The sequence below is a fragment of the Monodon monoceros genome, unplaced genomic scaffold, assembly GCF_005190385.1.
Source record: "Monodon monoceros isolate NGI ecotype Baffin Bay Population unplaced genomic scaffold, NGI_Narwhal_1 Super_Scaffold_11, whole genome shotgun sequence".
Taxonomy (NCBI): domain Eukaryota; kingdom Metazoa; phylum Chordata; class Mammalia; order Artiodactyla; family Monodontidae; genus Monodon; species Monodon monoceros.
Window position 1 is genome coordinate 130,956,343 of NW_021703767.1, and position 15,333 is coordinate 130,971,675.

Below are 15,333 nucleotides of genomic sequence, written 5' to 3' on the forward strand. Positions count from 1 at the left end.
TGTCTGGTCTCCAGCACCTCACCTCTTGCTTCCACGCTCAGCGCTGCCCATCCTAGTCTCTGCCTGGTGCTTTGGGCAGTGGCGGATGAGCCAGACCAGCCAGTCATTGGCCTTTCTGACCCCTGTCTCTCAGCCCCCACTGCATGCTGTGCCCTATTTCTTAGAAGTCACTTAGGACTCCAGATGCCTCCAGGATGAGAAATGAGCTTCTCCCCTCCTGCATTTCACCCACTGTAAGACATCATTGACTGCTACATGCATTATTATTTTATGTACTTCTAAGAAAGAAAAATTCTGCCATTAAGCCATAATACGATGTTTTCTTATCACTTCATTTTCTAAAAATTTCTATATATTGAAGATTTTTTTACTTCATTAGACATGGTTTTTATCATAGATCACTCTTGTGCATACACGGGAAATATACCCTAAGTAAAGTGATTTAAATATTCCTAAAACTTCTGCAGAGTGTTCAACTCTTTTGAATCATTTTTCAACCTGAGACATTAGGTGTTCGTGTTTTTCTACAAAACATCGACCTCTGTGCCATCAAGAGCAACATTTCTTAAGAGTTCTCCACCTGAGTCTCTGGGATTTCCTCCCAAGCTGCTGACATTCATCCCACAGGTTTTCAGGCTATGTGCAGCAGGTGATGACCATGTCAGGACCACCACCTGGCATGAGTTGTAAGACCTATCCTGACTTCAGAGAGTTTAATGTCTGTCTTAGAATAATGGAAACAAGGGGACGTCTGACCTGCTGTTCCCCACACACGACCACCGCTGCAAAACTCGCCAGAGAAAAGCCCAGGACCTGAACTTGTCTACCTCAGCCTTTTGACACGGCACCACCCTGCGTGCATATCCAGAGATGTCTAAGCTGTGACTGGCTCTTCCTGGCGGCCTCGTTCCTGGCAGCCCCACCCCAGTGGGAGAAGGATGAGCTTCAAAGCCGGCACCACAGCAGGACCTGCGTTCAAGGACTCTGAATTCAGACCTGTCAAATTCATGCCTGGATCCCTCTGAAGAGTTCCTGGAGTGGTGTGCTGAGGTAGGGTAGGCCTGCAAGGAGGGTTCTCACACCCAATACCCTCTTTTATAATCAATACTTCTAGATACCAAAGATGGCTGCAAAGATATCTGTCCCACCTGATCTTCTAGAACTTGGTCACTCCTTTAACCAGAGATGGAGTCCAGCTTCCCCACCCCTCAAATCTATGTGAGTTTTGTTGTTTGTGACCAATGGAACATGGCAGAAATGAAGTTGACTTCTGAGGTTGATTCAGACAAGGCCGTGCAACTTCCATCTTGCTTTCTGGAGCCCTGACGGCCAGGTAAGCAGTCTGAACACCCTGAGGTGACCACTCTGAGGTGCCCAAGCCAGTCACCATGAAAAAGCCTGAGACTGTGTGGCAAGAGACAGGCCTGGCCAGCCTGCAGCTGCTCAGGTCCAGCCTGGATCTGACCCCAGCCATGAAGGATAAAGGAACTGCTGTTACTCTAAGCCACTACATTTGGGGATGATTTGTTACATGACCATAGCAGATGGAACCCACCCTTTGTGGATGGGGTGTCATTCCCACGGGGAATGACTGGCCTAGAGTCATTAAATCCTCCACGTGACCACCAAGAACAGCGTCGCCAGGGAAAGGCTTGGAGCGCCGAGACCACTGTTTTGGCCACTTCCTGCTCACAGAGCTTCAATTACCTTCTCCATGCCCTCTTCTCCTCTTCATCACCCTGAAGTCTTAGGGTGGAAAATTTAGATAACTTACCATCTATCGCATGAACAAGGAACAACTTGAGCTAGCTCTAGAAGCTGGAAAAAAGGTCAAACGGATGACAGATAATTCCCTATTTAGTTACACCCTGGCCTTGGCTTTGGGGCTCCATCCTGGCATCGGGGGCTTCAGGGGGTGTGAGGTGGTGACAGGCCTTGCCTGCCTTGCTCCACACCGATAGCGAGGGCATCCAGGCCTCCACACTCAGCCGGACTAGTCTTTGTGAGACATGAATCTCATACAACTTGGAGAATGTTCTTTAGGAAAGAAAGAAACCAAATTTAGAAAAAGGAAACCAAAGTGAATATCGATATAGGATGTAAAAGCACAACGAATTACAACTTTCAAAAGCTGAAAAATACCACAAACATGACAAAATCTAGGGGGGAAAAACCCATAAAATTATGATGAGTTAATTACCTGACATGATTTTATGGTATTCTTTCCTACTTTGGGGGGTTGCATACTCTTTTATTCCATTTTACACTATCATTTTCTATATAGTATGAGGTAGATTAACCTAGTCCAGAAGGTCAGGACGAGAGACTGCTTCTTAGGAAGTGACATTAAAAATAAGAAAGAATGGGAGTTAGTGAGGCAAAAGGTGCATGTGGGAGGGGAAGCTGGGGTGGGGGTCGAGGGTTAGTGGCTTGGGGAAGGGGATGAGGTTTGCCCTGCAATGAGCCTGAGGTCAAAGTGGCTTCCTCAGCTCTGGTGGGTCGGAGGGTGAGAAACTAAAGGGGAGGTGATCAAAATGCAGGGGAAATGCCTGCGTGGAACATTATGCAGCCATTAAAAGGGATCCTGTGGGGGCTACGTAGCAGCATGGAGCAACACTTTGGCTGCAAATTGCAGGCATGGGTTTCTACACTTTGTGAAGTACAGCCACGTGAAGAATTATGGAATCTCATGAACAAGATCCCTATTGGAACAAAGAGGAAGTTTGAGTCTCTAGCCTTTTTTTCCACCTGTGGTAGGCATGGGTTGTTTGTGCTACACAGCATCCCTGCCCCCTCCCTCGGGGGTCTGCTACATCCCCAGATCTCCTCTCTGCTCCCCCCAGCCACTACGAGGGCGGAGGAACCTGGCCTGGTCAGTCAACTGCATAGTCCTAGTGTCGGCAGGGAGAGCCCAGGTGAGCACATGACCACACCTGGCCACTCAAGCTCCACCGTGACTTTCTCATTTGGGGCTGAAGAACTTCAGTCCTCCTTCAACTCAACAAACTACCCAACATTCTTCCTGGGACGGGTCGCATGTCCACCCTGAATCCTTTCCTTGTTTCTTTAGATTCATTTGGGTTGGGTTTCTGTAAATTCACAAGAAAAAAGCAATTTCCTTTTTATTTTTTTAACTGGTCATTTTAAAAACAAAATACGTACACATTGTAGAAGGTTCAGGCAATATGAAAGAGCATAAAGAAGAAAGTTTATGAGTGTCTCTCCCTGTCATTTCTTTCCAGTTTTATCACGTTGTGCTCAGAGAGTGTGATGTGTACTCTGTCATTTCAGAGGTGGTACAAGACTGGAGAGGATTTACTGAGGTTTTCTAAGGCCCAATAGATGAGTAACTTGGTAAATGTTTCCTGGTTCCTTAAAGGTAGATTCTCTGCTTCAATCAACAGAGTTCAGGATTTATCTTTTATTTTGCTGACGTTTGTGCCTAAGTTCTTTGTTTTTGCGTCTGGAGATAATATAATAGTATCTCTGTCTGATATAGTTGGGTTGTTACATACATTAACACATGAAAACAGCTTACTTAGAATAGTGCCCACAGCACAGCAAGCACTGCCAGAATATTTGTTGCCATCATCATCATTATTATATATCCTGGATTCTGTACTTAAACGTTGACATTTTATCTGTCAAGGACTGAGTTTGTGCTCTCCCAATACTGTTGTGTTGACTTCTCCTTGCATTTTCCATAGATATCCTGTATATAATCTGAAATTCATGCAGTCATTGTGGATAAACTCTTGATCAATTAAAGAAAGCTAATAGAGATCTAGCCCTTTAAACCCTTTCCTCGGGGCTGCCAGCTGTTTGTGTCTTATTCCATCTTTCCTCTTATTCCCCAGTCCATGCATTCCTTAAATTCCCTGAGCAAAGCCTGCTTCTGTTGGGGAATCACTCTTCTAGAGAATGCTCTTTATCATTTACAGCCAGTGTTCAAGTCCCTTTCATGAACAGACCCCATGTTGTTATTTCCTGTTTACTTCAGTGAATTGGAGGCAATCCTTCCACTCCTTTGCCCTCAACAAGCACATGGCTCACTCACCTGCTCGCCCCTCCCTGTTACCTGGCCTCTGCCTACATCCCCACCTGGAACCAGTCCTGGACCGCAGGAAGGTGGGAATGGATCAGTCTGTTCTTCAGCGGCCAGGAGAGGCTGGGGGGCCGGGGCTGTGGGTAACAGCCGCCCTCCCGGGGCTTTTCCAAGGGCTGTTTATGATTACTGAAAACCCCACCAGGGTCATCTGACTGGAAGGAGAGAGGTCCTTGCCACTGCATCCCCTGGGAATGCCTGTGGAGGGTAACAGGCACCAGGGGGGTAGGAGAGGGCTGCGCTCATATGCAAGCAGAGCGCTTGGCAGGGGTGGGGCGGGCATGGGGGAGGAGGGGCGGGGATGGGGGCGGAGGGGCGGGGATGGGGGAGGTGGCCCCGGAAGGCAGCTTCATCTCTCTGCCTCTGGCCTCTACCAGGCTGCCTTTACCTGGAGGGAACGTGAACTTCCACGTTCCTGCCTCTTGCGGAGTTAGGGGGCGAGGCCATGTGGTTTCTTTTCCTGGGAGTTTTCTGTGGCCTTAAGTCCATGGTGGGTGTTTCTCTTTCCTCTGCCCTGCCCATGCCCTGTCCTTCCTCCTCAGAAGTGACCCTGTTTTAAATATAGCCCCCCACCTCCTGCTCACTGCCTGTCCCTGAGGAGGGCCAAGGTACAGCGTTTGTTAGCTAGGCTCAGATTCTGTCGCCATTCACTAATTTCATCAGATAAAATTTCTCTGTTTTTTTTCCTCATGTTCATTTGTCTGTGTGGAGGGGAGGGTTTGGAGAAAAAAAGTTTTCTGTGCAATAAAGCAAAGTCATAGGGCCCTCGCCTTCCCTCATCTGCACGTCTGCCCTGGTCTGGTTTACTCAGCAGCCTTTGGCCTGAGTAACTGTGAAGGTGGCAGCCACTCTCCTCAAATGTTTCTGCTCAAAGCAGCAGCTTTGCCAGAAATTCGATAACCAAGGAGACTCTGGCTCCGGACAGCCTGGGGCCCAGAAGTGTGAATTCAGCACCAGCCGCTGCAGCCGCAAGGAAAAAGCAGAGAAATGAGAAGTGCGAGCATCTTGCTGACTCTGCTGAGAAAGGCAGAAATATGTGTTTGGGGGGATGCAGCCAGGGCCACTCACCTCCCATGAAACAAAATGCGAGAGGGGCCAGCATGAGGTGGAGACCCAGCACGGTCTGCCTGCTTTACCCTCCCCACAGGAACCACAAACCCAGTGGCTCAGATGAGGAAGACGTCAGGTGCTGGCTGAGTCACCACCGCAGTTAATGGGGTCAAGGATTCCACGGAGCTGCCTGACTTCTCTCTCCCCTTGATGACTGGTTTCTCCAGGCCAGGGGGTTTCCTTCATACTGCAGCAGGAAGGTACTGGATAAGAGGGGAGAGACCAGAGGCGGGTGTGCCATCACCTCCCTGCCTGCCTGCAGACGGGAAGATGAGGCAGGCGAAACGAACTCAAGCCACAGAAAGACGAACACTCTAGGGGGGCTGGCTGAGACAGCACCCTCTCACTGGGAGAGTGCGTGTGGGGATGATACAGGGAAGCCACGGGCTGTCCCCCTCAACAATCCCCAGAGCCAAAAAGTAAAAAGATTTAGTATAAACAAAAAAGCAAGCTGACGACTGCACTGCCAGGAGGCTCTGACGTGCCGGGACAGCCCAGCATGAAGATGCAGTCTGTAAGGGCTGTGAAGCAGTGTGTGCGGCTGGGCCCTGGGCCAGGTCTGCGCAGGCCCAGCTCCAGGCAAGGTAAGCGATGCCAGCACTCCGATCCCGCTCGGCCGCAGGGACCTTGCCTCCACACAGGGATGAGCGAGGGCTGCGGACACACAGCACAGATGGAGCGGGTGCAGGCTGTGCCCTGGGAGGCTCTGAGGCATCCCTTACCTCGGCCTGCCTACCTGGGGAGCTGACGGCGGCGGTCAGGGCCAGGTTAGGAGACAAAGGACAGAGTCGTCCACCTCTCCAGGCACCTACCTGATCTCTGCAGCTGCTCCCACCCCCACCCCTTCGAAGGCCAAGAGCTGCCACCCGTCCCCACCCACTCCTTCTTCACAGCCCTCTCGCCCAGGGCTCCTGCCCTGTCAGTGCCCTCCTTCCCCTCCTGGAGCCTCGCGGAGGACTTGGCTAGTAGCTCACACTACCTTCTCCAGCAGCCGTCAGTTTCTGGCTTCATCACATGGACCTTGACTTTCCCATGATGGCTCCACCTCAGCTTCAGAAACACCCTCTCTGGCTCAAGTACCCCTCCCCACCCACCACAGCCCATGCTGGAGTCCTACCTCATCAAGACCTCCAGTTCACTAACCCCTCCGGGGTCACCTCCTGCCTTCAATTCCCATCTTATTCAGATTAAATCTTACACCCCACTGTCCAGCATTACGTCTCCTGTAATCTCAGCCGCCTTGCCCCTCCTCCCCTGTGCTCCTCTGGGAAAGGCCCAGCTCTGCCTCAGTGACCTTGTCCCACCTGAACACAGCTGTGGGGGAAACACATGCGTGTGTGTACACCCACCCCCCCAGATGTGGTACATCTAAGCGCCTAGATCCTCGTCTCATAGCTCAGCCCCGCCTGCCCTTCTGCGTTTCTGTAATCGACTTGCTTTCCCAGGTGCAGATGAAGGACTGCCTCACACCCTCTGAGAACATCCTCCACCCACGTCCAGCTGATGGTCTCACTTCATTTCACCAGGAAGAGATTACAGCTCCTTCAGCCCACCATTAATTGAGCCCCTCCTCCTCTATACTTTCCCCTCCTCTTCTTGAGCCCATTGTGTTGCAGGACTGGCTGTCCTCCTCTCAGAGGGCTCAGCCCGCCGCCTTCTGCACGGACTGTGCCCCTTCAGGAACCCTCTCTCCACTCTCCACCTTGACTGTTCCCATCGACACCCAGGCTCTCCCACTGCAAACCCTCCCTGACCTGACAGCCCTCCCCAGTTCTCACCCCATTTCTCACACCCTCTGGACCTGCTTCTCACTGTCCACCCCACCACCACCTACTCACTCAACCAACTCCCACCCCTTCCTGAAACGGCTCCCCTCCAGGTCATCCACGACTCCACGCTAAGACATCCAAGAGACAGTTCTGCCCTCCTTTCACCGAAACGCTCCTGAGAGCCTGGCATGTCCACCCTCTTCAAGCAGCTTCCTCTCAATTCCTTGTCCTCCTGAACATGTCCTGCTTCTCCCCGCAGACTTTCAGGGCTGGGTTCCCTTAGGGCCCCGTCCTGAGTCTTCTCTTTTCTCTCTCCTTGGATGACCCCATCCAGTCTGAAGTATTGCCACACCATTTTTATGTGGATGACTCACAAATTTAGGTCGCAACACATCCAAAATGACCTTGATTCCATCCCCTCCAAAAGCCTGTGTGGTCCCCTTCCAGCTTCGCCAGGCTTTCCCTTCATCCATAAGTTGAACACCTTAAGGCACCAGCTGAAAAGTCACCCTTGAGTCTTCTCTCTCCTCACCCCACCCTCTAGCCAGCCCATGAGAGGGCCTGTCAGCGCTGCCACCACCATCTCTCAAGGGCCCCCACTTCTCTCCACCTCCTCTGCCATCCAGGCCCAGATCAGCACCACCTTCCACTTCCCCTCCTACCCGCTTCCAGTCCGTGCTCCACACACCTCGCCCCGACCATGGCCTGTAAGGCTCTGTACCATCTGGTTCCTGCTTCACCTCCCCTTGCTTACTTTAGTCTAATTACACTGGCCTTTTGCTGCAAATTCTCTGCTTCCCCCTACCACCCCCCCTCCCGCTGCCACCCCCAACTGAGAAATGGAGTCTCACTCCCTACCTTTGTTCTGGGATAATTTGCCAAGATTCGTTCCCAGAGCCTTAACACGTGCTCCTCCCTGGAACACCCAGAATCCTCTCCCCACACTCCTCCCTGGCTCTGTCCTTTCCATCCTTCAGCCTAAATGCTCTTCACAGAGGCCCTTCTGGACCACCTCAACTAAAAGTGAAAGATACCAAGGTGGGACCTGTAGCAACCCTTTATTTCCTTCTTAACACAGACATAAATAAAACAAGTAAATAAGCATCATAATTTAATTAATCTTATCTTCATTTCTAGAGCAGTGGTTGGCAAACTGTGGCCCACAGGCTGGCCACATCCCTTTTTAAATGGTTTTATTGGAACACAGCCACACCCACTGATTTATGTATTGTCCACTGCTACTTCTGACTTGGCAGAGTTATGCAATTGCTACAAACACCATGTGCCCCACCAAGCCTAAAATATTTACCATTTGGCCCTTTAAGAAGTTTCCTGGCTGCATGGAGAGCAGTCTATGGCTCTCTCATCCCTAGATCACCAATACCTCATACAGCTAATTTGTTGAAGGAACTGAAGGGCTTTGAGACCCAAGCTATAAGCCCTTCTTTACTGGGAGGCTCTTTTTTATTGGGGCAGGTCTAGATCAGGGCTGGGCCAGCTCCCTTCACTGTCCCCAGAGTCTAAGGGATCCCAAGTGAAAGCCCTGGAGGAAATGCACCAGAACCCAGGGGTCTCGGGTCCAAGGTCAGTCCAAGGAGGCCAAACCTTTTCCTCACCCCTTCTGCTCAGTTTCAGAAGAGGGCAGGGGGTAGGTTAGGGCCCTCTACCACCCTTTCGGGGGGATACTGCTCTGGCCAATCCCCAGGCAAGGATGCAACTACTTTCAGGGGTAAAACGGGTCCTCTGCTTCTCTGTCCTCCCCAACAAGCATGGGCTGGGCTAGACCCTGGGAACAGCCATGTAGGAGTGTGGGGAGAAAGCCTCCCTGGTTCAGAAGCTCCTCCCCAGCAAGGAGATGGGTATGGCGACAAGCTACGCCCTACACGTGCCACTTCCTGCTTAAACTGGACACGGCAAGGGATGGGGGAGGCATCAGCTTGTGTGTGAGTGCGTGTCTGGGGGCCACTAGGCTGTATGTGCGCACATGTACAGGGAAGATGCAGGCTCTGTGAATCTGCCAGGGCGCCCAGGATGAGCTGAGGACTTTTGCCACTGACGCCATGAGTCGCCACGTGGCCCTCTGCTCAGAACACACTACACACCTTTTCCTTTTAATCTGTTATCATCTATCAGGCCCAGGCCCAGAAGAGAAAACATTCCCTTTTTCCTCCCTCCCTCCCCAGTACAAAGGCCCTGATCTCAGGCAGGTTCCATGGGTTTGTGGAGGGCAGCCTCTAGGGACGAGCTGAGAACTTTAAGCGTGCGAAAGAGCCAGGTTCCAGCAGTCCGAGGTTCTGGAGGGCTTCCAGCAGCTGTTCCCGTGCATTTCCAATAAACGTATTCTCCAGGAAGGCAGGCAGGCCTCCCACACCATCCCGCAGGGTGTACAGCGGCACCCGTACCAGGCCCAGCACCTGGGAAAGGAAGGAGACATGAGACTCTGGGAACGCAGGGAGCTCGTCCCAGCCAGATCTTTCTAGATCAGAGGTCTCACCCCTTTATCAGTCCAGCAGGACCAGGCCTGAGGACGCACATCTCTGTGGCCCTAGAGGGCCCAGGTCTTTGCAGACAAATGACCCAGGTCATGCTCTCCAGCTCCGCAAAAGCTAACCCTTCCCACATCACAGAAGTGGCTCCTGCCTCCGGGATGCACCCTGGGCCCTACGGCAGTAGTCCTCAAAATGCCGCATCAGCACCATTTAGGAACTTTTGAAACATGCAATTCTCAGGTCCTTCTACCCCTCCCCCACTGAGCCGGCAATTCTGGGAGTGGGGCCAGTAATCAGTTTTAATAAGCCTCCCAGATGATTCTTATACCCGCCAAAGTTTGAGAACCATCGCCATACACAATGTCCCCCTCTACCCTCGCCTAAGTGCCAGGGTTTTCCCTCAAAACATCAGGCCACTTCTACGCAAGAAAAACAGGGGCCTAAGGTGCAACGCCTGCCACTATCAAGGGGGACTAGAAGAGTGACTTGGCTGGGTGTGTTCTACAAAGACAACTGTAGAGGCTTGTGAAGTGGGGAGGGGGTTCGATCTTTGCAGGGAGACCAGGTTGGCTGCAACTAGTCACCCAGACCCCAACTACACGAGGAAACTGTGGGACAGGCCTTCGGGAGCTGGAAGACGCGGGGTGGGGTCCTGGGCTGGCCCCACCTCCAGCCCGTGGTCCCGGGCGTGGGGCGCGCCCATCTCCACCGCAGTCAGCTGCTCCAGGGTCAGGCACTTGGCGTAGAAGTGCGCCACGACGCGCGGCCGGGACCCGGCGTGCGAGCTGCGGTAATCGGCACGCTCCACGCGGAAGGCGGCCGCAGCCTCGCCCAGTTCCTCGCCTAGCTCGCGGTTCAGCCCGTCCTCCAGGCTGCAGTCCCGCAAGTCCACGAAGCCGCCGGGGAAGCCCAGGCGCCCGTCAAAGCGCATCTGCATCTGCGGGAGAGAGAAGCGGTGATGGCCGGGGGCGCCCAAGGCGGCGTGGCCGCGGGGCGGGGGCGGGCGGTGGCCGGGCGCGCCCCTTCCTCACCAGCACTGCGTAGCGCAGTGGGATGCGGCCGAAGAGCAACCCCGGGTCCGGCGCGTAGAGCAGCGCGTGGCACGCGTGCCGCCAGCCCGGCCCCAGCTGCAAGGCCTCCGCCAGCTCCAGCCTGCGCATCCCGGCCATGACCGGACCTCCCCGCTCGGCTGTCCAGGGGGCCGACGTGGGTAGCGGGCGGGACGGCCAGGACCAATCCCTGCAGGGCCCGGCGGCCAGGACCAATCCCTGCAGGGCCTGGGGCGGGGCGCGGCCGTGGGCCCGGGCGGCAGCCAATCAGCGGGGCGCGGCGGCGGGTAATCGGCCCCGGGAGGCCTAGGGCCAAGTGCGTCTAGGGGGAAGTGGGCCTTGGCACGGGCAAGGCTGCAGGCGTGGCCAGGTCCTGGACGCGGCGGGAGACCGTTAATAGTGCTGACGTCACAGTCTAGCTGCAGGGGACTTCCCCAGCCGGTTGGGAGAGCTGGGTCGTGCGAAGAGGTTTGCAGGCTGAGTAGAGTTTAATTATCTAATTAGGGACGCATCCTGGGAGCCACACCTAGTTGGTCTGGATGGTACACAAAGCCCGGGGCCTGGGGTGGGGTAAGGGTTAGCAGAGTTGGCTTCCGAGCCGCAGCCTTCCCTGGGTGGTGGGGACAGAGGAGCGATGGGTGTTAGAGCCATCCTGAGGGTGACACTGCGGGGACTCAGTAGCTGATTGAGTGTCGGGGGGAATTTGCCAGGATGACGTCAGGGTGGATGGCGCTGTCACTTTCTGGGATGGGGATTATAGGAGGGGGGTGAGCAACAATAGTGTAGTTCTGAAATTGGGGGTGGCAATAGGTGGTGGATAGGATGGACAGACCCACGAGATTTTCCAGGAAAGAGTAAGGGAGGAAAGGGCTGTGGGTGAAACTCTGTAGGCACAGGAAGGAGAGCAAGGGTCAGAGGTAGAAGAAGTGCCCAAGGCTTTCTAGACTTTACTCTCACATATGCTCAGACCACTGAGCTGTGAAGGAAGGTGGGGAACCGCGCACCCCCAGGGCAGTGGGCTCCTCAGGACCTGATGCTGAGTGAGGAACAGGGGTTCAGAATCCCTCGCCCCAGGCCTCCCCACCTTTTCTCAGGCCCTGCACTCTGTGCAGGTCATCTCTCCTCAAGAGTCAATATTTATTACACAGAGGAAAGGAGGAGGCAGCTTCTCGAGAGGGGCTGGGCTTGGAGTCACAGCCTGTTAGTAACAGCACGTGATGCGAAAGAGCCCAAGTACCCACCCAGACACAGGCTGGCGACCTTAGCAAGGCAGTCAGTTCTCTCAGATCCCAGTCTCTCATCTGTTAAGTGCAGAGTATTCCAACCTATTAAGGATGTTAGAGATTTAAAGCACTTAGAACAGTGCCAGGCACAGCAAATGTAGCTATCTGTGGAGTCAAGGGTGGGGTAGAGTCTTATGTTAAAGGCCAGCTGGCTGGAACTGAGCCACACTCACCAGGCCTCAGAATGGGGCAGGGAGGGGAGGTGGGTGGAGTGAGACGTTCCTGGCATTATCTTTCTTAGCTTAGTCTTCTGAGTAACGTGGCAGAGATGGTATCTACTGACATCAGGCAACTGGATCGAGGTGATGAGACTGTAGGTGTGACACACTCATTCCCCTTTTAGAGTTCTAGGGGGCCTAGAAATGGTCCTGGTTAAACGATTAAACCTTGCAAAAAGCTCATAAAAACTGCCAATTCCAGAATGTAAATTGGTGCAGCCACTGTGGAAAACAGTATGGAGGTTTCTCAAAAAACTAAAAATAGAGCTGCCATATGACCCAGCAATTCCACTCCTGGGTATATATCCGAAAAACAAAAAATAAAACAACAACAAAAAACAGAAACACTAATTCAAAAAGGTACATGCACCCTAATGTTTGTGGCAGCATTACAATTGCCAAGACATGGAAGCAACCTGAATGTCCATTGACAAATGGATGTGGTATACAATGCGATACTATTCAGCCATAAAAAAGAATGAAATTTAGCCATTTGCAGCAACCTGGATGGACTTCGAGGATACTGTGTTAAGTGAAATAAGTCAGACAGCAAAAGACAAATACTGTATGATATCACTTACATGTGGAATCTAAAATATACAACAAACTAGTGAATATAACAAAAAAGAAGCAGGTATAGAGAACAAACTAGTGGTTACCAGTGGAGAGAGGGAAGGGGGGAGGGGCAGTATAGGGGCAGGGGATTAAGAGGTACAAAATATTAGGTACAAAATACCTACAAGGATAACATTGAACAACACGGGGGATATAGCAAATATTTTATAATAACTATAAATGGAGTACAACCTTTAAAATTATGAATCACTATATTGTACACCTGTAATTTATATAATATTATATATCAACTATACCTCAATAAATAAATAATAAAAGAAAAAAGACCTGCCACTTCCAGGGTTCCACCCCAGACCAATCGAATCAGAATCTCTGGCAGTGGTGCTTAACTGTAAGTGGTTTTTATATGTGTTTCAGGTGACTCTAATACGGAACCAGGGCTGAGAACAGTGCCCTAACCCTTACCCAAAGGGTTTCTTGGTTTCTCTCCTAGAAGGGTTTCCTTGAAGGATTTAGGGTCAAACATGCACTTTCCAGAGCTTCTGGCTGTTGTATTTTTCTTTTATGGTTTCTTGAGGAGACTTTTAAAGATGGATTCAGCTATTTCTAAGGCAATGTGAAAAACTATGAAAGCAAGGCAACAGCTCTGCAAGAAAATGACTGGAGACCAGAGCTTTTTCAGGATGAATGAATATGGAAGCCCTCAAGACCCTCCAATCTTGCCTCCCCTTCCAAACTGCTCTCTGCCTCTGCCGGGGGAGCCCAGCCTCTTACCCTCTGCTATTCCACCTCCTGAGGCAGACTGCCTAGCAGTCGGGGCTGAAGGTAGAGAGCTGAGCCATGTGCCTCCAGAGATGCTGCAAGTTCAAAACCAAAAATAGCTCAGTGTTCAGCCTCAGAGGATGCTAGGGAACATATTCATTATAAGATAATGAGGCAAGGATTTAAGCATTTATCCTTTTTATATTGGCTCTACCTCAGGGTAACCAAATAGTTGATGAGGGGAGGTTTTTCTTTCTATAGAGAATTCCAGTTATTCAGAGAAGAAAGATGGAGCCAATCAAAACTTTGCTTTTTTAAAAAACTTTAAAGAATTAGGAGATCCTAGGAAATGATCATCAATGGCTGCTAATATCACTAAAATGATGGAAGAATGCACCACCTATGAAATATTCTTGCCAAAAAATTGAATTTGAATCTAACCACCATATTATAAGAAATACAAAAGAACATCTTTTTCAAATATCAGGAAGAAGCTAGAATGTTCCAGGTGGTAGTGGATTAGAGTTGGAGACATCAGTAAAAATTTGTTTAGTTTAGATACAGATGGTTACAAACAGAAACATTTTTGGATAAGTGTATATTCAAGGGCTATTTCGTACACATATAAATTTCATTGCTCTGTCATCTGGGAGGACCTAGAAACAGCGATTCCCCAGGAGCAACAAGCACACCCAGTGCCCAGATCTTGGTTTCTGTTACCATTTCCCAATAAAAGGAACCAAGGCTCCTTGGAGAAGTGCTGATTCAGGCACTGGGGCAGGAAATATACACAGTGGGTACATGATGAGCCTGGAGCATCTTGTGATGCCAGAAAATAAGGAAGTGCACCAAAAATCCAAAAATCAATAATGAAAAATAAAAAAGCAAAACACCCATATCGATGGGAGTTTGTCAAAGGGATAAGGACACAGGAACCAACTCAAGAGCTAAAGAGCTCCCTACAGCTAAAGCTGAAACAGTCTGGGCAAGAAAATAAAGCAGTATTAGATTATAACCCAAAGGATGAAATAAATCTCTATGGGTCTATACTGATCTAAATCATGAATAAGTACATAAATGGGGTAAAAGAAGATCTCCCATGCGGAAGTAGTTGAAATAATTGATATAGGAGAGCTGTCCCCTGAAGATGGTGAAGTGTTAACTGTCGACTCCTTCAGCGTGGGCTGCTGGGAACAGCCACTTCTTTCCAAAGGGGGCATAATGGAAGGGGGTAGGGGTGGGGCCTCTGCCGGGTGATCCAGGGCAGCATCAACAGTGGTAAGTCCTGTGGTGGTATGCACTCGTGCTATGATGGTAATTATAGGGGCGACAGCGTGAACTGTCTGGGGTCTCTGTACTGTCTTCACAATTTTTCTGTAAATCTAATACTTCTAAAAAATAAAGTTTATTTTTTTAAAAAATCAGGATGATGCCATCTAGACTGAAGGAAACTTTACGAAAGAAATGAGCTGGTTTCTTCAATAAATGAATTACATGGGGAAAGGAGATGGGGGTAGAATCTATACATTAAAAGAGATTGAGGAGACATCTAGTGAAGGGAGTGCTTGTATCCTAATCTGAAGAAACAAAGTGGGGGAGATGTGAATACTGAGTGGATATTTGATATATAGGAATTATTGATCATGCTTAAAATGTGATAGTAGTATTGTGGCTTTTTACAAAAAAGAGTCTTTATGTTTTATAGATACATGCTGAAATATTTATGAATGATAAAAAATTAGCCAGTGAGGGGGTAATGGGTGATACTATAAATAAGATTGGCTACGAACTGATCATTTCTGAAGCTGAGTGACAGTTCCCTAACAAGGGCTTATTATATTATTCTCTTTAATATAATTTGATGTTTTTCATAGTAAAAAGTTAAAAATAAAAAGCACTTTGACTTCTCATGAAGTTAAAGGTAAAGGTTGTAATTTAAAGTTGAATAAAGCTTTGCATTTCACAAAACCCT

At 50.4% G+C, this 15,333-nt stretch overlaps 1 protein-coding gene across 1 annotated transcript; it reads right to left on the reverse strand.

Moving 5' to 3' along the window:
• Positions 1 to 9,065: 9,065 nt before the first annotated feature.
• On the reverse strand, positions 9,066 to 10,678 carry NUDT16 (nudix hydrolase 16). Its single transcript, XM_029214670.1, has 3 exons — positions 10,505 to 10,678; positions 10,141 to 10,410; positions 9,066 to 9,398 (listed from the first exon to the last, which is right to left on the reverse strand). The coding sequence occupies exons 1-3, from the start codon at positions 10,640 to 10,642 to the stop codon at positions 9,219 to 9,221; spliced, it is 588 nt and encodes a 195-aa protein (XP_029070503.1). The 5' UTR covers positions 10,643 to 10,678; the 3' UTR covers positions 9,066 to 9,218.
• Between the last annotated feature and the right edge of the window lie 4,655 nt (positions 10,679 to 15,333).